At 33.9% G+C, this 22,543-nt stretch overlaps 2 protein-coding genes across 3 annotated transcripts in view; one reads left to right on the top strand and one right to left on the bottom strand.

Annotated features, from left to right (window-relative positions):
* LOC125647598 (zinc finger and BTB domain-containing protein 18-like) overlaps positions 1-2,219 on the top strand; it is a 35,910-nt gene extending 33,691 nt beyond the window's left edge. Inside the window, exon 5 of one of the 2 annotated variants that reach the window (XM_048874344.2) lies at positions 909-2,219. In XM_048874344.2, coding sequence (XP_048730301.1) covers positions 909-1,249 — 341 coding nt within the window. In that variant the 3' untranslated portion in view covers positions 1,250-2,219. The remainder of the gene's footprint in view (positions 1-908) is intronic. The other variant, XM_048874348.2, reaches the window with a different exon arrangement.
* Positions 2,220-4,665: 2,446 nt separating this feature from the next.
* Positions 4,666-22,249, bottom strand: LOC130047292 (M-phase inducer phosphatase-like). The gene is made up of 7 exons (XM_056141942.1): positions 22,142-22,249; positions 10,648-10,779; positions 10,315-10,491; positions 9,861-10,106; positions 9,601-9,731; positions 9,365-9,482; positions 4,666-5,194 (listed from the first exon to the last, which is right to left on the bottom strand). Exons 1-7 carry the CDS (start codon positions 22,247-22,249, stop codon positions 5,057-5,059), a joined length of 1,050 nt encoding a protein of 349 aa, XP_055997917.1. The 3' UTR covers positions 4,666-5,056.
* Positions 22,250-22,543: the final 294 nt, after the last annotated feature.

Genomic DNA, 22,543 nt, shown 5'->3' on the forward strand with positions numbered 1-22,543 from the left:
TTATGATACTACTGTACTTGTTTCTGTATTTATAGGGGAGGAAGGGTAAACATAATTATATATAGATATATCGTCTTCCCACTTTTCATTAAAAGATAAACTTAGGGGTTTACATGTAATGTATATTATACGTTTTGTGTCTTCACAATTATGTAGTAAGATTCTTACAGTTTCGGCGACATTGTAAAGAAAATCTTTCTTACACCCGCCGGAGGTTTATGTGATATTTGTCTTGTTTCTCTGATTTTTAACAAAAACTTTTAACGCCTGATTTGGCACGCGTGGTCACCTTCCAGGACCAAGATGCCATCACAACTCTGTTGCTGACGACGGGTCAACGCAAATGTGAAATAGCGTTTTGAGGTACTTTGATTCTTCTGTCTTAGGCTGCAATGTAGATGACCAATGATCATATATTTCTAGAGTCCAATTCTTGATGTTTCCTACAATTTAAATGCACTGTGAGGAATGGCGTTGCAGCAGGGATTTCCATTGTACTAATATTCGCATGTTAACACATTGGTTGCTATGGCGGTAGGGTCTAAATATCATGTTGTGATGTCATGGCGGGTGTGACCGGTCGAAAGGGGATGCTTACTCCTCCTAGTCGCCTGATCCCACCTCTGGTATATCCAGGGATCCGTGTTTGCCCAACTCTGTATTTTGTATAGCTTATAGGAGTTTGATGAGATTGATCACTGTTCGTTATCTTCGCCTTTAATTTGGGATTCCATTTAAAAATATCTAGTGTTGTGCAGTTGATGTGGAACAGTTTGGTCGCCTTGTATATTGTATATACACGTAAAGGTACAATGTATAAAAGAAAAAGAATCCAGTATTAAATTACTGCTTACTGTATATTCATATAATTCAACACTAAGTAAATGCTTGGTTTCTTGGTTTTTCAGAGCATTACCCTGTCTGGTTGACAACTGCCAACAAAGACGGAAACATGTTACTGGATCAAAGAGTGCAGGTTGACGATTGTCACCATTATGCTGTCAAGAACGAGGACAAGAAACAACATTACTGCCACTTTTGCAGAAAAAATAAAATTAAAACTGTCTGCGGTTGGGTTCCAAAATCCCGATATCAGTGTTTCACATGTAAAGTGTGTTTGTGTGTTTGCAAGAGAGGAGACTGGAGTTGTTTTCAGCTTTACCACCAGCAGCTACAGATGTCACGTGGACACAGAAACCAAACCTCCTTATCAGCGGAACACTACAGTGCTCCAGACAATTCAGAATAACATTCCTGTCGCCATTTTTTAACGCTTTGTCATTGTTTTCTATGAATGAATGAAAACTGAATCGTCAAAGACAATTCATGTTCAATTTTGTATGTGCAAAATAGCCTATGGTGTTCGTTGTTCTAATGTATTGTATAGTCTTTAAATTTCTTGAAATATTATGTAAAACATATTAATTGTTATCAGGAACTCACAGAATTTATTTTCTTTTAGATATCCCTGGATTGGGTGGTTCTTTTCCAATTCATAGCGGAGTAAATTCGGATCATGTGGCCATCAGAAATGACAACAACAAAAATAGATATTGTTATTATTGTAAAATCCAGAAAATAAGAACAAAGTCCGGATGGAACACAAAATCCCCATATAAATGTTCCAAATGTAACGTTTGTCTTTGCCTTGGAGAAAGAGGTAGCCGAGACTGTTTCCGGTTGTTTCATGAAATGATGAAGAGCTATATGTAGAAACAGTGTGGTATTTAGCGTCAGATTTGACAAAGTCCAACAGTCTAAATTATTGTAATAATGAAAAATATCAAATCGCAAATGCTAACATAATTCTAGACTTGCTCAAGTCTCTATGTTGTTTTTATTACTTTTATCATTTCATCCAAATTTTACTGTTTTAGAAATCTAAATATCTGCTCTCTACCATACTTAATGTCATTAAACATAGAGACTTGAGCAAGTCTAACATAATTTGTCTGTATCTCATAGCTGAAAGTTGAAATCGTGCATGTCTGTAGAAGTGTAAATAACAACCTCCCTTAGATGAAAAGTCCATTGGAGACTGAATAGATTTCTAGTTCTACTTAAATCACTTGTGAGACAAAAATATGTAGACTCTCACGAAAATGAACGTTATCTGTGTATATTAATTTGCTTACTAGTTGACGAGGGCCACTCCTTAGTAATACATGTAACATGATGTAACTATCTGATTAATAAAAGAAATACTTTTCAAGACCTAATTATTGGCGTTTCAGTTTCTCATTTTGGAAGATAGAATGAAGCATGGCAGTGTGTTCATGAGTATGTTGTCCTCTCTTCCAAATGTAGACGAAATTACACGATACCAACTCACCACGAGGCGTTTTTCAATACTTCAAAATGTATTAATTTGAGCTGCTCATTAATGTGTTTTATTATATCGGACCATACATACATAGTATTTGTTTACAAGTAATAACAGACAAAGAAAAGGCTACATATCCTTGTTTACAGAAGAAAGTAAAGTTTATAAGTATCTATTAAATAAAATTTGCATTAACAGCAGTGGTTACGCTTGTAAATTATGTGTTTATTAAACTTGATCGTATTCTCAAACTTGATGAGGAAATTCGGGGTAAAGTGGATGTGTTGAAATCTGAAAGACTAGAATTGATCGGACAATTATATCAAGAGAGCGGCGTGGTGACGCATATTATATGGTTGGTTGGTGGGTTTTTTTTTACACCGGTGAAGTCAACAAAGAAGCGCCCATTAGTTACAACAGCTAAAAAGTGTCCAGTTTGTTCTCAATCGGCAATCCTCGGATTGTTCTGCTATGAGCACGCAATGACCTCCGAATGATTTTCTTTCCACTTTCCACCAAACAAATGGAAGCTCACCGATTGGTTGGTAATGAACATGAATATTCATGAAGTCGAAGATTTTTTTTTTAAATCATAGAGCCATGGCATTTGACGTTTTAGTGTAGAAAAATCTACACAAGTAACAATATCAATAGAATATCACAGAGCCGATTGAGTATACTCGACTCTTCAGGAGTACTACAAGTAAAGAAACTAGTGCAGTATCACTCTATCGGCTTTGTAATATTATATGTATGTATATATGTGTGTTTGAGTTAAACCTTTTAGCTCATCTGATCAAAATTTGTCCGTTGTCTGTCGGTGTTGTCGTCGACATAAACTTTTAAGATTTTCATCTTTCCCAGAACCACTGGGCTAATTTCAACCAAACTTGACACAAAGCATCCTTGGGTAAAAGGGATTCCAGTTTGTTGAAATAAAGGGACATGTCCCCTTCAAAGGTGAGATAATCACAAAAATGTAAAAATAAGGTTATATCATTTAAAAGTCTTTTCAAGAACCATTGAGCCAGAAAAACTTAAATTTACATGAAAGCTTCCTAAAAACATAGTGGAGATTCAAGTTTGTTAAAAGCATGACCCCTGGGGTTAGGGCGGGGCCACAATAGGGGATCAAAGTTCTATATGCGAATGTTTAGGGAACCAAACTTGGCACAAAGCATCCTTAGATGAAATTTGCTAATATGAAAGGCCATATCCGTCTACAAAGGCATACGATAATTATTGAATGTGTAGTCAAGTTTAATAATTAAGTTTGACGATTAATGAAATTTTAGTTGCTACCTTTGAATTTTTTTTAGGTCACCTGAGTCACTCAGGTGACATATTGCCATTGGTCTGCGTCCGTCGTCGTCCGTTAACAACTTCCCAGAAACTACTGGGCTAATCTTGACCAAATTTGGTATGTAGAATCTGTAGGTAAAGGGGACCGGAAATAATAAATTTCATGACCCCCCCCCACACACACACACACCTAAAGAGCCTTAATTTTGGGGTAAAAACTGTAAAATTGATGTATTTCTTTAAAAATCTTCTTCTTTACTCTTGGGCATCTAGCAGAGAAAGTGAGTATATAGTAATGATGAGCCAGGAAACTTTTACCAAAATTGTAAATTTCATGACCCCCGGGGCAGGGGTTCTTGTGCAAGGGCGTGGTCATATATTGTTATACAGTAAAAATACTTCTTGATAACTATCATTCCAATTCTTTTCAAATTTGGTATGAAGCGGCCTACTTTCTAACTCGTTGGAATAGAATGACGGCCTACTTTCTAACTCGTTGGAATAGAATGACGGCCTACTTTCTAACTCGTAAACGAAATTTATTGATAATTAATTAGTGTTTGTTCAATCTAATTAAAATTAAATCCTATGATCCGCTCATCTACTATCGTAGCGGATCATAGGATATAATTTTAATTAGATTGGCGTTTGTGCTATCTTTTTTCGACTACGTGTATCCTTTACCCGTACGCATGCGTATATAAAGGTTGCAAACGTATATCAGCGATTCGTGAATATAAAGGAATTCCGAATTACATTCTTCATGTATATTGATTAACATCTTTAAAATAAGGTTATATTATAAAGTCATTGGTCTTATTTGATGTTATTTTGAAAATAAAAGTATAGTTGATTCATTCTACTTCCTAAAATATTCTGCTTTTTCGACAGCTGTTCGAATCATGTATGCATTTATCCATGGTAACAATTCCGTTGAACAAATCTATCGCATCACATCACACTTTTTTGTTACAGATGATAACTACAGACATGAATTGCTGTATATATCACTTTATTCAATGTAATCATGTATAACAATAAATCAACAACAGTTTAAATAAATAGATAAAGCACTATTTTAAACTTCCATAAATGATAACAGTAACTGCTGAGCAGTCATAACAAACAAAGGTCGCACGTGAAAGTTCCCCAGCCTAAGAAATTCCAACAGAGGTGACACGTGAAAGTTCCCCAGTCTAGGAGAAACCGACAGAGGTCGCACGAGGAAGTTCCTCAGTCTTGAAGAAACCAACGAATGTGGCGCGTGAAAGTTCCCCAGTCTATGAGAATATCAGGTAGTGATTGTTGTCTTTCAAACAAATATTGTCCATTGTCTTCCGAATCTGTAGATTCTTTCTTGAATTGTTGGCAAGTATTTTACCGTCCTACCCACTCAAATCAATTTAACATTCAAATGCACGGTGTTTGTTCTTAGAATCTGAGTAACTGACGAGCGTGCTTCTTTTTCTCGCCCGCTGACCAGGCCGTGGACTTCTTGCGGAAAAACTTGAGGTCTTTTGAGTGATCTTTATGAAGCATGGGCTTGTAGCTTGGTGGCTCACACAGTGTCTAAAAGGTTATAATTAGTGGTTTTTTGAATAACGGAATAGATAGATATTCAGCTTTAAAGGAGCATGGACAGGATTTGAACTGAAAATTTTCAATTTTATTTTCCACATTCCATGGTATTTCTAATGGTCAGCAACAATTTGAATGTCAGTTGTTGAGTTACAAGCGAGATACAAGACTCACAATTCTTTGTTTTGTAAACAAGGCTCGAGTCATGTTTTTGCTTACATATAGATAGAAAATATGTTTAAAACAAAATGAGATGCGACAAACACTAGAAACTGTTTAATTGTGTTTAGAATTAACTTGTAAATTGAAAAATCAGCTTTTAACGAAACGTTTACTAGTATATTTAACCTATGTAAACACAAACATGACACGAGCCTTGTTTATATAACAAAGAATTGTGAGCTTTATATCTCTTGTAACACGACGAATGACATTAAATCTTTTTGCTGACCATTAGAAATACCTTACTTAGGCATTGTAAATATTTAAAATGTAGAAAATAAAATTTGAAAATTTTCAGTTCAAATCGTGTCTATACCCCCTTTAAATGATTTATATGAATATGTTACACTATGCCAAAATAGTATTCAGAGTGTTGACACTTTTGAGTATAACTACGCAGGATCCTATAGTATAACCATGTAGATACTAATTCAATATATATTCTATTGGCCCAAATATATCATATATTTACTACTTAGGTCTTTCAAGTTGAAAATTTGTATGTCGATTCCATGTTTGGTTTGTACAGGACGACATTTTGCGGCGAAAGGATATTCTTTAATCAAAAAGATATAAATTTGCATGATTTTTATTTTTGTTTTGACTAACATTGTCAATATTGTCAGTGTAAAGCACATTTGAGCGTACATAATGTATGAAAAGGGTGCTGTATAAATATGGTATTATTATAATATGTATTCCCCTGTACGTGTATTTCAATTTTGTACTTTATGATACAAGTAGTTGAGACTTGAATATATTTCATTTTGTATGACAATTCAGCATTTTGGGCAATAATTCAAAAATATTATCCTAACCCCTACCTTCCTAAGTTCCATCATAAATTTTAAGGAAAGACTGTTATTTTTTTTTTTTTTAAAATCACATTAGTCCTATGTTCTTTTGAACTCTCAAATTCCAGATGAATTTTTTCGTATAATTGATAGGTGCAAAAAGGTAATTATTTCCAATCTACTGGTGTTCTGATGTTGAACTTTTTCCTATCTATATTGTTAGAAGACCAAGTGTGTATTTATTTTATGTTATAATTGGTCTCCGCTGCTTGTGCTGTGTTGACATTAATATACAAATTTAGGTTATGTTAATAAATCTTTAGTAAATTTTAAGTGCAAAAAAAGTTTCATCACATTGTAACTCATTACCATGCACTATGACCCCAGTTTTTCTTTTTGATATCATAATTCTCCCTTAACATAGAAATCAATCATAATTTATCCCCCACCCCACCCCAATGGACAATACTGCAAAATTCAGGAGCGAATCTTTTTAATGCGATTATTTTAAACGCGATATGTATCGATTTAGTTTGTTATTTATCAAAAATGATTACTCTGTTAATCAAATATTTGGACAAGACGGTCATATTGGTTAGTGGTAAATTTTAGTTTATATAAAAGTACAGCATGTACTCCTGAGAGTTTAATTTTATCAAACATTCAAAGGAAAAATAATTACTGTATATATCAAAGTAACTCCTCTAGATCTGTTTGTTTATTTGATTTAATATTGATTCATTATTTTATCTATTCATTTACATACTATGTACAGAGACTCTGGTTATTCGTTTATTTAATATAGGCAGATACTCCGGCGTGCTATGCAGTTTGTCCTAACATCCAACCTCTCTAATCAGCAATGAACTCGTCCATATAGTGCCTAACGTGCGATTCTCGTTTACAAATATAAAGGAGAAAAGCTCATGTAAATATGTATTTTCCCCTCGATTTGTAAAACGAAACATATCTACATGTATTTATACAGTACTAAACTAACAATTTGAAATAAGCTCTCTGCGTTTTAAATTTTAGCCGTTGAATAGAAGATTATATTGTTTGGAGTACGTTTTCTGGGATAAGTTCATAATCCGATGATTATATATACATGTTTAACCACCACCACCCCCCTCCTTCCTCTGTTTCGGTGACCATTTTTCTGAATTTATTATTTCAGTTTACTCTATATGAACAATTTAAACAACACAAATTCATAAAGACACAAAAGAAATGGTGATAATACATGCTTCCGTGCGGTATACGAAAATAGTGGAGTATCTGATAGCCAACCGGAAGATTAGTAATAGTGGAGTATCTGATAGCCAACCGGAAGCTTAGTAATATTTTATTATATTCAAGTGATCCTGAGGTGAAGACATAGCAACACATTGTTTTAGTCGGTCTTCAACTTCCAGTAACCTTAGACACAAGTTTTAAATTGTACATTGTAGAGGAGTCAGTTTAGAGGTTATAAAATAAATTGAGCACGTTTTTATTCTCAAACTCGAACTCTGTGCTCTAAATCGTACTCATACTCAAAAGTGAAGGTTATAAAATTGTTATAAAACCATTCTCACACTCAAATGGAGTACATGCTCAAAAATTTTCGAGTATGCTTCGGAGCTTGCTCAGAGTTGTACTTTTAAAAAAACATGACTGAGTTTGAGTATGAGTACGGTAAAAGAGTTTTATAACCTTCAAGCCTGTTGAACGTACTTTGTGAAACGGAAGGTCAAGGTAGATTATTAGATGAAAAGAAAACAAGATTCGGTGTACAGAGCTTGGTATACGCATGCGTACCACAATGGCACAGGGCTCTTGCCACTGCTGTGTCACTCAGCCACCGTAGAAATAACATAAATGTAGCATTTTTTGTCAGGTTTAATCGAGGAAACATATGTATATATACACATGTTTGCCCAACTCTCTATTTTGTATTGCTTTACGAAGTTATGAGATTGATCACTGTTCGTTATTGTCACCATTCATACACCCTTATAAACCATTTCGTTCACCACTTCACAACACATGAACTATTTAGAATGCACATCTGTTTCGGTGGATAATACTCCTATAACCACCAGTAAGAGGCGAGATCAAAAGATCGATGCCGGCTAAAATAGTTGAGGGAGGGGGAGTCAAAACTGCCATAAATTTCAATAGAAAAGGTGTATGATTTATACTTTAAGGTGATCAATTTTTGAACTTTTCATTTGTGAATAATTCCAATGTTATTTATTACAATTGTTTTGATTGGACAAAAATAAAGCTGAACAAGAGTTTATACATCAATAAATCCGAAAACGCGATGTATTCGTTCACGCCTGAAAACTATTCAAATTTTTGCAATTTTTAATAAAGCGAATGAATTGGAATTATAAGAATCAAACATTCTTTTTGAAGAATTTATCGATGTGAAAACTCCGGACATTTTACTCACAAACTTAACATAAAAGTTCTTCAAAAAGAATGTTTAATCCTATAATAAAACAGTACAATAGAAAAGGTGTATGATTTATACTTTAAGATGATCAATGTTTGATAAATAGTCATCATCGTTTTAAAGGGACTGATTCATGATTTTCCCCAAAATTTTGTTTTTGACTTTTAATGAACAGAATCTACTGTCTAATGTGTTTGAAAGATTTCACATGAAAATTAAGGTTATACATTATCACAGAAGCTCATGTTAGAGAGTTTATTGTTTGTTTTGTAAACAAAGATTGTGGTTTACGAAATTTTCAAAAGAAGTGGATATCGATCTAAGTTTATTTTATCTTTCACATTTCAAGCAATTTTGGTGTAAAATGTGTCATCTAAAAGTTGAAATTTGTGACTATGCAAAATCAAGATGCATTATATTACAAAATCAATATTTCACTTGTTTGTTTACATAAAAGATCCGAGTCTTTGTTTACATAACACAGATTTAAGGCTAAAATATTGCTTTTATTCTTGCATTCAGGTCAAAATTTTGGCTGTGAACATTAGATAAGTTATATTTTTAATGTTTAACATAAAAAATGTAAAATATTTTTATCAAAATCGTGAACCACTCCTTTTTTTAAAGGGTAATTCATGATAATTATATGAATTTAGGTTTTTGTTACGCATTTGACTTTGCCCTTTGTATACATGTACGTACCTTGTAGCTTGTATAAAAGTCCATGTAGCCATTATGTAATAAATAGATTTCTGGAAAGTTCAGAACTGGGTAGTTCTCTTTATTGAGGTCCCTGTCTTTGTTTCTAAGAAACCGGCATCTACAAAATAGTTTAAGAAGGAAAATCATTTTATATGATTCTATTCTAATAAAAAGCGGGTATATAAAATCATGAATAGTTTAATGGCGGGAATCAGATACTGTCCACAAGTACTTGCTTTGTTGGGCCTCTTTCCGTGGAGAATTCGCAGTGAAAGATTAAAATGTTGCGTTTGATGTTTGTAGCGGCGCTGTGTCTGGCGCGAAGTAAACCTAGAATGCTCTCTTCTGTATAAATGTTTTCTGCGCCCTGTATGTGTGAAGGAAAATGAATTATTTCTTCAATCATGTCAGTTGCCATCTTGCTGGTGCACACTGAGGTACGATTAATTGAAAATTCAGTACTAAAATGGAAAATCTGCATTTATAATTCTAGTACCTGAATATGACCTCCTTCAAACTCATACGGGTATCGGCAGTCAATAATTCGATAACTCGCAATGGTGTCAGCATATTTGCCTTTCATTAAATCCCTTAGCGTTTCGGCAGAGATATTGTTCAAATCGTTGTGTTTCCCAACAATTGTAGGCAACCCTAGTGTTGTCCGTCCATCGCCTGTGATTCCACCATTCTGTAGAGCAGCCTCCATAGTATGCACGATTCTTGTCAAATGTTTTTCTTCGATCTGAAAGTTTAATTAATGAATTGGTTAGAAATCAATCTGAAGCAAATGTAAATCGTTCACTTTTTCTTAATTGTTCCTGTCTTTTTCAATATCTCCATGGTGATCTTCTGACGTACATTTGTTTGGGGGTCAAGTGTTGTTGTTTTTGCTACCATGGAAACTAACAACTGACCGTTTCAAATATCACACCATTAATAACTCCACTTACCGTTGATTTAAGGCATTTTTTTTCGCTACATCGTTTAGCTTGTTTGTTGCTCTGGCAACAGGGACTTTCATATATTTCCAGAGCTCGTTTCTTGTTGAAAAGTGACCGTCTGTTTTCAAATGTGGCGAAGTGCCTTAAGCTTGCACCAATTCTCCACATTTCATAGTCATCCAAATTCTGTAGAAATAAACACAGCAGTTATAAACAAGGTTCCGTGAAGTTTATAAATTTGGATCTACATCAGATTCATTGGGACATGTAATTAACGTATGTAGTAAACATTGGATGCATCAGTTTTGAAAAAGATGACAATATAATTTAAAATCTGGACACCTCTTCATGGCTCCGAGTTGTGCGCTCTGAGTTCTGGACTGCATAGGATGGGCTTTTCCTCGAGGTCATTACCAAGGACAATTCCTCGTCTATGATATCCGATTGTAGAGTTGAAATCATATGCTTAGTAAACTATAAAGAGGAAACATACTCTGCATTACATTAGATGCACAGGGTCACACTGTCACCTCGTTTGTGTACAGTTAAGAAATGAATTTTATTGTTGAAAATACACGAGGGAATGAACTGCGATGATTACGTCTGCGTACATGTACATGTATATCTACTTCATGAAGCACGCTAGCGCTTCATGAAAAGCCTATGCTGGCGTGAAACGCTGCTAATCATGCTCCAGTGTATTCTCAAAACTGAAATTTATTCTTTATATTTACATTTTACTTTCATTCTGTCGGAATTCCCAGTCGTTAAAATAGTCGTCAAGTTTCATACGCACATCGCTCACATTTATGAGAAAATGACTATCATTTCAATTGGTAAAGATATCGAGGACAAACATATTGAAAATGTAAAATTCACGTATACTTGCTGAAATAATGTAACCCTCTCCGACTTCGGGAGGGGGATTACAACTCCTTAGGATCTCCGTAATGGTGCAGATGCGGGAGTGACTCATTCCCGCAACATTTTCGATCATTCTAAACACTTCCTGGCTTTCTTACGTAAATAAAATGATAATTCTGTTTCTTTTTATTTTATAAATTTACAACCTGCAACTTACGATTTGTGAGGCCCTATTCTACCATTTTAAACCATTTTGATATATTTTAAATTTCTCGATTCATATTTGTGCGTCATGTTTAATTGTTACGTTATTTTCATGTGCCCATATAAGGTAGTGTTTACAGCAATGGACGAGTACGGAGGTAGTCTCGTGCAACCAGACGCTCTGCTTTTTCCGTAATTATCCGAAGAGCAGAGCGTCTGGTAAAGATACGCGATAACGTTTGTAACGTCAGAGCGAGGCTTACCAAAATTTCGGTATTTAAGGAAAGTCAGTGCTTTTACGTATCCGGTTTTAAATTTTAAACACCGACTAGAAAGTTCCAGTTATAACTTCTTTGTCTGATGTTTGTAGTTTACGAGAACTGTACGAGTCAAATTTAGCATTCAAATGTGAATCTTCAGATATATTTACCATGAATTATTATAGTGTCAAATCCTCACTAGCTCCAATGGTACAAAGCAATGTCATATCTACATTGATCTCTAAAAGGCTCATAGCTTGCAATCTAAGCCTGAACAAGTTAAAAATCATACATAGGCGTGACCCTCACAGTGGAATTCAAACTGTTTTTAGTGAGTTTGTGTTTGGTTCAAAGAAACCCAGAATTATAAATCCTCAGAAAATCATCAGCAAAGTTGTTGAATACTTGAACTCTTCTTCACAAGTACTTTCAAGAAACAAAATTATTTGTACATGAGCTGTAGTTGCTAGAATATACATATATGTTACACTATATTTATTTTTTCTATAAGTATGAGATAGCATGTATGTATTTTTATGTATGATATGATTGATAGCCAAAAAAAAAAAAGAATAACACACACACCAAAAAAATTGTGAGAAAAAGGAAAGGGTGGGGGTGCCCCACATCCCCCCACCCACCACTCCTCGTGTTCTAATTGTCTGGTAGGACAAAATCTTCAGTATGTTTTACACATATATATATATTGTCATATTCTGTTAATCTTGATTTTAAGACTGTATTTGATGTTACAATTTACTTTTTTCAAAGTGTGTAAAGAATAATTGTAAAACTTAAATTTAAAAATGGGGGTTTACGTATTCAAGAGACCATTTTGCAAAATATCTCTGGTCAACTATGGTAAAATATGTTTTTCTGTTAACCTTAGATATAATTCTAAATATTTAAAGAAAAACTGGCATGTAAACAATTTAGATTTTGAGAATTTTTCAAAATTGCGATATTCTGTGACTTTTTTCTGAAGGATGTGAGCAGATTAAACAGCAATTGTGTATGTTTTCAATTGAATATCTTTAAAAATTCTCTCAGTAAATGAATAGCTATTGGTTTTTATATATTATAGCTTGATATGATGTGCTTTGGTGCATATTTTAATAAAACATGAGATCATGCATTCTTGTGTTAAAATTTGGCTTTTGCATTTGGGGGTATATGTGCTCTGTAGCACATAGTATAAAAATAAACCCGCAAAGGTATGTCTAATATGAGTTTTTTAGTTAGTTTATGAGTTGTTAAAGTTATTTAAATGAAAAAAAAAATTTGATTGACAGAAATTTCTAATAGTATTTACCTACCTTAATTTGATTGGTTGATTCAACACACCTTCAAAATAACGACTACCGAAGAAATTTGCAATAGATTGAATTTGCCGTTTCAGGTTAATCATTTACAACTAGAGTGTTTATAAAAACTTTTGTAAAAGGAAAGGATTTATTTGCTGTTCTACCGACGGAAAATGGTAAAACAGTTTTATCAAAATTACTTTAGGAGGCAAAAGTGAAAGTACAATTTCCAGCTGACAAAGAGCGTAATTTTTTATTGTACATGTAGTAATGATTTTCCCATTAGTAATCACTAATGAAGGATCAACTAATTAGCATCAAATTTCGGAATTGACTGTTTATGTCAGAGAGAATCCAACAGAAACTAAATTAGCGCTCCCTAGCGGTAACAGTTATTATCGCGTGTCTTTACCAGACTCTCTGCTCGTCGTAGATTTACTGAGACAGCCGAGTGTCTGGTTGAACGAGACTAGTACGGAGGAGAAAGATTTCGTCGGGATTGAAAAGGTTTAAATTTGTAATCAAGTGAAAAAACGAACAGAAGACTGTAAATTTTCCTGCCACCATATGAGTTTCCTTTCTTTGTCGGAATGACTCGAGTAACTCCATAAATTTTCGCGCTGATTGTCAATGATAGGGTTTTCGGTAGATCCACCGAAAAGATCTCGCGATAACAAGCATGGCGGTGGAGCAGACGAAGAATTTAGGATGTTGTATATGATACTTTAATCATTTAATAACTTTTAAAGTGATGACTTAACAACGATGCTGATTGGATGACAAATTCGTTTGATTTCTTAGTAAAAAAAAATTCATTCGGAGTTCATCTGCACTAAGCAAGCGGGACTACTTTTCTCTGGAATGCGTCTTCCCCGTTCTAATTTTAACGCTATTTATAGAACGGGAATTTCCACACAAGCATTATAAACGAAATGCATTCGTTTGATTTTTGTTTTCCATTGCTATAAAAAGTAAACACAGCCAAAGATATGAATACAATAAAAATTAATTTAAAGAAACAACATACATAGTCTTAGTGATGACGTGGCAGAATAGTGAACTTGATGACGTAGACCACTGTCTGGTATGGTAGAAGTAGACAGATTACACGAGTTCCCGGTATGTATCTTCTGTTTTACGAGTTCGATAACATGAAGGAGCAAGCGGCGACTTTTGATCTCGGGGATATTAATGAATTGAACTGCGTTATATGGAGCTCAGTCAACGAGTGCGTTTTATATATGAAGAGGTGTTGAACTTTTTACTTATCAATACTGTTGCATTCCACCGTTCCTACGACACAGCCAGTGTTCAACGTCTCTTCGAACGCAATGCAGCATAAATCTAGTCACCACTTGTTCTCTTCCTTTATATGTAATTCAGCTTTTAACCACTGCACCTTTAATTTGGCGTATAGTCTATTTAATTCTGCATAGCAACTGTACTTGACCTCAACGCACAGCTATGCCGTTTTGTTGTTGTTTTCATTGTTACATATATGTATTCCTACGCGCCCTTTCAAAAATGTTAATTCAAGCTTTTTGATGGGAGAAACTATTTGTTTTTCTAGATTAAAAACATAATAAAATGATAAGAAATAAAACTTATAATTCTTTGTTTGATGCATGTATCAAATGAAAAATTGGACGGGAAAGTTTTTCATCAATACTTTTTCGTCCAATTTTTCGTTTGATACATGCAACAAACACATAATTATAAGTTTCATTTCTTAAATGAAAAACACATTTATTAGACATGTCCAAGCGCAAACTTGATCTCTTTTAGTGCAAACAACATTGGAGACAAATACACGGAGCTTATTACAGGTTATTTATAAAAATATTTTGCAGCATTACGAAGTAGCCTTTAGTACGTAAGTCCTCGAAGCTCGCACTTCATATTTCACTGCATATCGTAGTGCAGTAGGCTGTGACGTCATAGTACCATTACGAAGATCATATGAAATTCTAGCCCTCTCCCGAAAACGTCAGAATAAACAATAAAACGGAGAGTTCTACACTAACGCAGCTACACGTACATGTATACATGTACTTAAGGAATTTAGCTCCTGAGGTTTTGAGTACAACTGCGCTGGATGCTACAACTAAGTATTTACTGGTTCAACACTGATCCCATTCGTGCAAATATATTACACATCTATTACTAAACCCTATTCAGTTGAAATTTTTTGTGTCAATTCAAATTCTGAAAGGGTTTGACAGGGACTATATCTTGTGGCGGAAGGATTCACTTATCAAAAAGTTCTAATTCTGCATGATATTACAGTTTCTGTTTCATCCAATGTATCGTCTATTTTTATACCCCCATACGTGTATTTCAGCTTTATAATTCATGATACAGGTAGTTGAGACTTGGAACTAGCTCAAATGTTGTACTTTATTAACTTGGTTGATATATTTTTCCAAAAAGAATACCGATTCTTAAAAAAAGTTCTAATCAATTTACTCGAAATTTTGTATAAAAATTCAGTATTTTCGCCAATAATTCAAAAATTTGATCTCCAACCCCCACTTTTTAAAGTTGCATTTTAAATTGGAAGACCAGACCTTGAAAATTATGTAAAATTTTTGAAATTGACATTACTCCTAATATGTCCTTTTAAACTCTCAAATTTGATATCATGAAGTTTTTCGTATATCAAGAGCAAAAAGGTCATTATTTATTTCCTTTACTAGTATTAATTTCTTTTTTCATCTGTAGTGTTAGAGGACATGATTATGTATCTATTTTATGTAATGATTGATTTGTGTTGCATATGTTGTGTTGACACTAACAGAAAAATCAAGTTTAATTGAATAAATTTTAAGTGCAAAAAGGTCATATTTAGAACACTATAGCTCAATAACAAGCGTTGCGACCCCAGTTTTTCTTTTTAATTTCCTAATTCTCCTTCAATGTAGAAATCAAAAATACACTTCCCAAAAAATTGTCATTACTCCAAATGTCAGATGCGAACCTCTTTAACGTATTTTTTTTTTCGGAACGAATTTTGAAAACAAATTCTTCCACCTGTCCTAAACCAGCCACCGTAGGTATGAGTATATTGATGTAAACTGTCTTTTAACTTACTCTAAATATTTCAAGTTAAAAACATGTACTTACCGGGGAAACAGGGCCAACTTCAGGAGGAGAAGCTCGCAGCGAAGGCATCCTACAACGTGAGAACAATATCCCAGTTATTGCCATCTAATTATTATCAAAACGTCAGCTAGAAATCAAACTAACTTTGTACTTTATCATATATAAATTATAACAGCGTTATAATTACGACGAACATTATATATATATATATATATATATATATATATATATATATATATATATATATATATGTATATATATATATATATATATATATACATGTATATTATTGGTAGAAAATATATCTCTGAAAAATCAATATAAAGCTCTCCATACCTGAAAAGGCTGTCAAAAAAATCCAAAGTTGTCAACTGTGATGGAGGGAATACGATCATAGCTAGAATTAGAGATCAGACATTTTAATGACAATTTGACTAACTCATCGCCAGGTGTGAGTGTCTCTTCTACAGCACCCTGAACAGTGTTCACGGTCGCCATCGACTTATCTTGGTCGTGTAAGCCGACCGCCCCGCCGACAGAGTGACAACCAGGCGGTAATTAAAGACCTGATAATTAATGTGTTTGCATTCACTAGCGTATCGGCACTGGTGTTTGAGTATAGAAAATGATCACTTTCCAATCTTAGCATTGTTATCAAATCCGTGTGTAGTTTTATTACGTAATTTTTGGTAATGGTTAGAAAAATCAGCATATATAAAATTGAAAAATATCATATTTTTAAAATTCGTTATTATGTACTTATATCTTGTTTTTTAAATACGTCAATTTAAGTTTTGAAATTCGTTATTATGTACTTATATCTTTTTTTGTTTAATCGTCAATTTAATCATCTATTTAGGCCCCTACTATTGTATGTATTAGTGGGGGGGTGGGGGGTGGGGGGGGGGTCGCAATCTTTGTAAATATGTTTTTCTCCAAACCAATAACTCTCTACCGAAACTGTTAAAAATAGTAGTAAAATGTATATTACATGTATCTTCGCGCAAGAACAATCGTACTCGTTTTTCCGTTGATTGTTTGTGTGTTTTTTTCCTTCAGAGTTTTACCAAGTACTTAAATGCTTAACACTAAGTTTGTTTTCGAAAGGCGACAAACTTCATATTTTTCGTTGATTGATTATAATTGTAAGCTTGAAATATATTAATTTTAAACAAATGATGTCATTTTTTTTTTTAGATAACTGAACTCGATTTATTTATCTCATCACAATTGTATATAGATATTTACTATATTACATGACAGTAATGGTGCAAAATCATTAAATGTTTTAAGGTAGTACTCTACATCGTCATAATGGCTGACTTCCTTTAAAAACATGGATGAAAAAATCGATATGAGCAATATTTGACTTTTCCTTTTCCATTTAAATACGTTGCCGAGTAGCTCAGTAAGTTAGAATACCGCCTGCTGAAATGTAAGTCGCAGGTTCGAGTCCAGCAGGGTTTTTAAATTTTTTTTCAGATTACCTTCTACTAAAACTGTATTTTTTTTACAAAATAAAGTAGATTGGAAAATTTTCAATTTCAAAATATTGTTGTACATATCCTCCACTTTTCATCTACATCAAATTTCTCTGGTGTAGCATACCTCCTTAAGGCGTGTGTGAATATGGAGATTGACAACGAGTAGTTGGGTACAATCGATATACACATATGTTACGTATAGATTGTAAAATAGTATAGAATGGGGAAATTGTGGACTGGCGTACATTTGAAATGTTTCATGTACTTAGAAGTTATTTACATTGAAATATGTTTTGTCTATATCCTCTTTTATCATTTCCCGATGAGAGCATTGGGAGGCGTACATACATGTATGTAAGTGGCATTTTAACTTGATATATTTACATTCATACAGCTTTTCTCTGATATTTCTTTTAAAACTGACATTACTTTCATCTTAGACAATGAATTTATTACCAAATATGGAGCGTCGTCTAGGTCAAAATGTGTATTGGCTGTTCCGTAGTAACGAATGTGCCATCGACGTTACATTGTAGTAGTTTGTTTATCTTTTCATGTATCTGAATTGGGGAGGGGGGGGGTTACAGATGTGCCGAAGTAGAAAAAGTGCATTTGAATTTTTATAAATATATCCTTGGTGTCGGGAAGATCTCTAACAACATCATTGGTTTATTTCAAACTTGGGCGTTTTCCATTGGCTGTTACAATGAAACTTAAGAATTTTCAAATATAGGTTAAAATTAAGAACTACAGAAAATTGTATTCTCAAGTCTTGTTATGATGATTTAGTGGTACGAGACGACAAATGGATTTTACATATAAAAAAAGTGAATTGTATAAACTATATATGGTCAAAAAATCAAGTAGACTTTAAATATTTTTCTGTTATAAAGTAAAGACTTCTAGATGTATATAAACAAAAAATGTTTCAAAAATATTGTTAGATTTTCATAAGGCTACTTACATCAACACCTTATCGATAATTTCTGCCCGCAAACATATTCAACAAAACCCAAAGAATGAAAATGCAAGAAGGTTGTCTAACCATCTTTTGAATATTAAATTAGGTGGACACTACAACGTTATATAATCTAATACATTATGTACATGTTGTGATCTCCATGATATTGAGGACGAATTTCATTTTATATTAAAATGTCCACTGTATAACGATATGAGGGGGGAAAACCCAAATTATTATTCTAGACCGAATGTTTTTTAAAATAATTCAATTATTTTAGTACTAGTAATGTCAGCTATCTTTTGAAATTGTGAATTTTTGAGTGCTGCTATACTACTAAGAGAAAGTCACTTTGATGTTTAATTTTACCTGTTTACTTTGTACGTTCACTCTCTCGAGATCTGCATTACCTGTACTTATCAATGTGCTCAATTGTTCCTCGGATGAGTCAGTGGACTCAAAGAAATAAAGAATGAAATTGACTTTAACAAAAACTATACACAGCATGTCTTTCTTTGTTGTTTTATCGGGTGTTGAAGGCAGCAATCATTGCAGGAAGGGGGATTTCATTACCCACTTATTCGAGTTATGAATTTTGTTTGCAATACTTGCTATCTTCGTGCACGCGATAAAACAAGAAGTAAGAAAGCATTTTATTTGAGAAAATTGTTGACATGCGAAAACAGACAAACAAATATACGTAGCAATACCCAGAGCTCTAAATCGTAAATCATGAGGGGGGGGGGGGCGCAAGGGAGGATCCTTCAATTCTATTCACAGGTTAAAGTTTATAGTTTCATTACAATTCGCTACTACTATTTAAAAAGGGGGCATAAGTAAAAATATCTAACTTTGCATTTAATGCTAACGAAAAAAGTACTAAAAGTACATTGTCGAATAAGGGCAGCCCCCCCCCCCCCCCCCCCCCCCCCCCCCCCCCGTTGTTATGTGCTTGATGCTTTTTTTTCTTGTGTGCATTTGACTTACTTGATTTACGAAACATTTTTAAAAGATCTAATAACACGTGAGAAAACATTATATATATTTCAACAGAAAGATTGCAATGGAGACACGAATTTGATCAAATTAATTTGTTCCATTCTACTTACTATTGTCCACAGTGCGAAATAAGAACATTGATATATATATATATATATATATATATATATATATATATATATATATATATATATAAATATATAAAGAAAAATTAGAACGCCGAAAATAACTCAAACGGTTGAGTTATTTTCGGCGTTCTAACTTTTCTTTATTATATTATTACTTGTATGGATATTTACTTATATTTTGGATTATATATATTTATATATATGCAAAATAGACGTAATATTTATTAAAATTCATAAGTGCATTGTTTACAACTGCAGAACGAGGAAAAGGCTACCACTATAATATTTAAAGATATCAAAGGCAAAAACATTGCAAATATATTTCTTATCCTAAATGCCTCATTGTCATGTTGTGAACGCTATATTGATCTCAATCGGATTGGTGAATATTGATGTTATACGTGGGGTATTACTACATTTTCTCTTTTAATAAAATTCATAAAATGGTAAATTTGCAAACAAAATCATTCATTTAGAGACTGGATTCAAAACTCGTATAACCTTTGATCTAAGAAATATTGGGTGGTATTTAGTCATGAAAAGTTTCTAATATGAAAAACCAAATCGTGCAACCTGTCTGAGGTCTTTGATGTTCAAAGAGGCTGTAGACAAGGGGATCCTTTATCTCCGTTTATATTTTTGATATGTGCAGAGATTTTGGCAATAGAAATAAGAACAAATAAAAAAAATTAAAGGCATAACAGTTGGTAATGTGGAGAAAAAAATTTCCCAACTTGCCGATGACACGTCAATCATTCTTGATGGTAGTGAAGAAAGTCTTTCGGAAACTCTTAAAACTTTACATGCTTTCTCAGAAATGTCTGGACTATGTATGAATTACACAAAAACTCAAACAGTATGGATTGGCTAAAAAAAATACAGTAACGATATTCTTATTCCCAACAGTAAATTTAATTGGAGTACTACTAAATTCACTTTACTAGGAATACATTTTGATGTCGACTTGCAAAATATACCTAAATTAAATTATGATCCAAAATTAGTAAAAATCAAATCTATACTAAATCAATGGGGGAAGAGATATTTAACTCCCATTGGAAAGATAACAGTTATTAAAACATTAGTGTTACCATTGTTGAATCATATCCTGATGTCCATCCCTAACCCATCTATTGCCTATTGTAAAGAATTAGAAATTAGTGATCATTGCTAGATAATAACCTTTATGTGACTAAGTACATTGTGTTGTTAATAGGTATCAGTTGTTCCCCGGTTAAATTAATTACATCATAAGCATCATATATTTATGGTTTGCAGCTTTGGGCTTAACCGACACTTATGTAATCTTCTTTTACACAGTTCTCTTTAAAACCTGACTTTACAGTCTTCTGGTTGGGCCTTAGCCAATCATTTCTATTCCCTTTGGTCAGCTGACCATTATTGATTTTTTTCAACAAAGGTGACGCTAGGCTTTGTTCAACATATTAAAGGGTTGTCAGTCATTGGGTTCCCCAAGGGACACGCGTTTGCCGGTCACTCCTGCAATTCTACACAGATTAATCAATGCCCTTGACAATACAGTTCCCCTGCTTTTCCAGCGACACCTCTTAAAAGCCATGTTTCTTGTGGCTTTTCATGCCTTTTTAAGGATAGGAGAGATTGCAGCAAAAACAGCTGCTGGTAGTCATAAGGTGCTGCAGCGCTCTGACGTTCATTTTGAGCACAAGGGGCCAGCATTAAGTGGGGTCAGGATTATTATGAGGGAGTTCAAAACTAACAAAAACCACAATCCGATTGTCATATCACTTACAGCTAATATGGGGTCTACTTTCTGTCCCGTTCGAGCACTTTCTGAATATTTGAATATGTCGCATAATGCATCAGGTCCTCTATTTCAAAATGCAGATGGGACCCCTGTTACGTACTCCCAGGTATCCTCCCATCTCAAATCAGCAGTACAGTTCATTGGTCTTAATCCATCACATTTTAAAGGTCACAGCTTTAGAATTGGGGCGGCCACTTATGCAGCTTCATTAGGATACTCGGAAAACCTTATTAAAAAGTTAGGCAGGTGGAACTCGGATGTTTTCCACCGATATATTCGGATTCAGTCATTTAATCTCTAGTATCTTCCTATTATATGTCATCTTCTAAGGTGCTTCTGCTAGGTGGTGGGGATCACTTTGACAGTCCAGAAGATTTCTGCTGTCTATAGATATTGTATAGGGTACTTTTGACTTTTTAGAAAAAAATTTAACCCCCCCCCCCTTTTCTTTTGGTTTACACTTTGACAGTCCAGAAGATTTCTGCTGTCTATAGATATTGTATAGGGTACTTTTGGCTTTTTAGAAAAAAATTTAACCCCCCCCCCTTTTCTTTTGGTTTACACTTTGACAGTCCAGAAGATTTCTGCTTTCTCTAGACACTGTATATATGTTACTTGTTCTCCCTCGTCTTACACCTTGTCAGTCCAGGAGATTCTTGCTGTCAAGAGACTATGTATATTACTATGTTTTGGTATTCATTTTGTACATTTGTACCTTTTTTCAAACAATTTTCTTTTTTATACCTGCGCCAAGTCGCCTTTGGGTGGGCGGATCCAATTATCATTGGATTTTGGCCGTTTTTGTTGGTGGATGCCCACCTTTTTTGTGGGCAGGCAGCTATTGGGTGGCATTTATACTGGGTTTTGCTTGGTGTATTATTGTTGTATTTGTCAGTAGGGGGTCAGCTTGCACATTATGATGACAAATTGTTTGACATACAAGGTATAATCTACTGACCCCCTAATAAGCTAAATAGTTTTCTACATTGTGTATAAATGCAGTATTGTTTGTAATTTTTTGGTGCTAGGGGGTCAGCTTTCATATTGTGATGATGATGGGTTTTCCATTTTTCTGTGTACTAGTCAACTGACCCCCTAACTGTTTTTCGTCATTTACAGAATAAATGACAATTTTTCAATTCAATG

The sequence above is a fragment of the Ostrea edulis genome, chromosome 6, assembly GCF_947568905.1.
Source record: "Ostrea edulis chromosome 6, xbOstEdul1.1, whole genome shotgun sequence".
Lineage (NCBI taxonomy): Eukaryota > Metazoa > Mollusca > Bivalvia > Ostreida > Ostreidae > Ostrea > Ostrea edulis.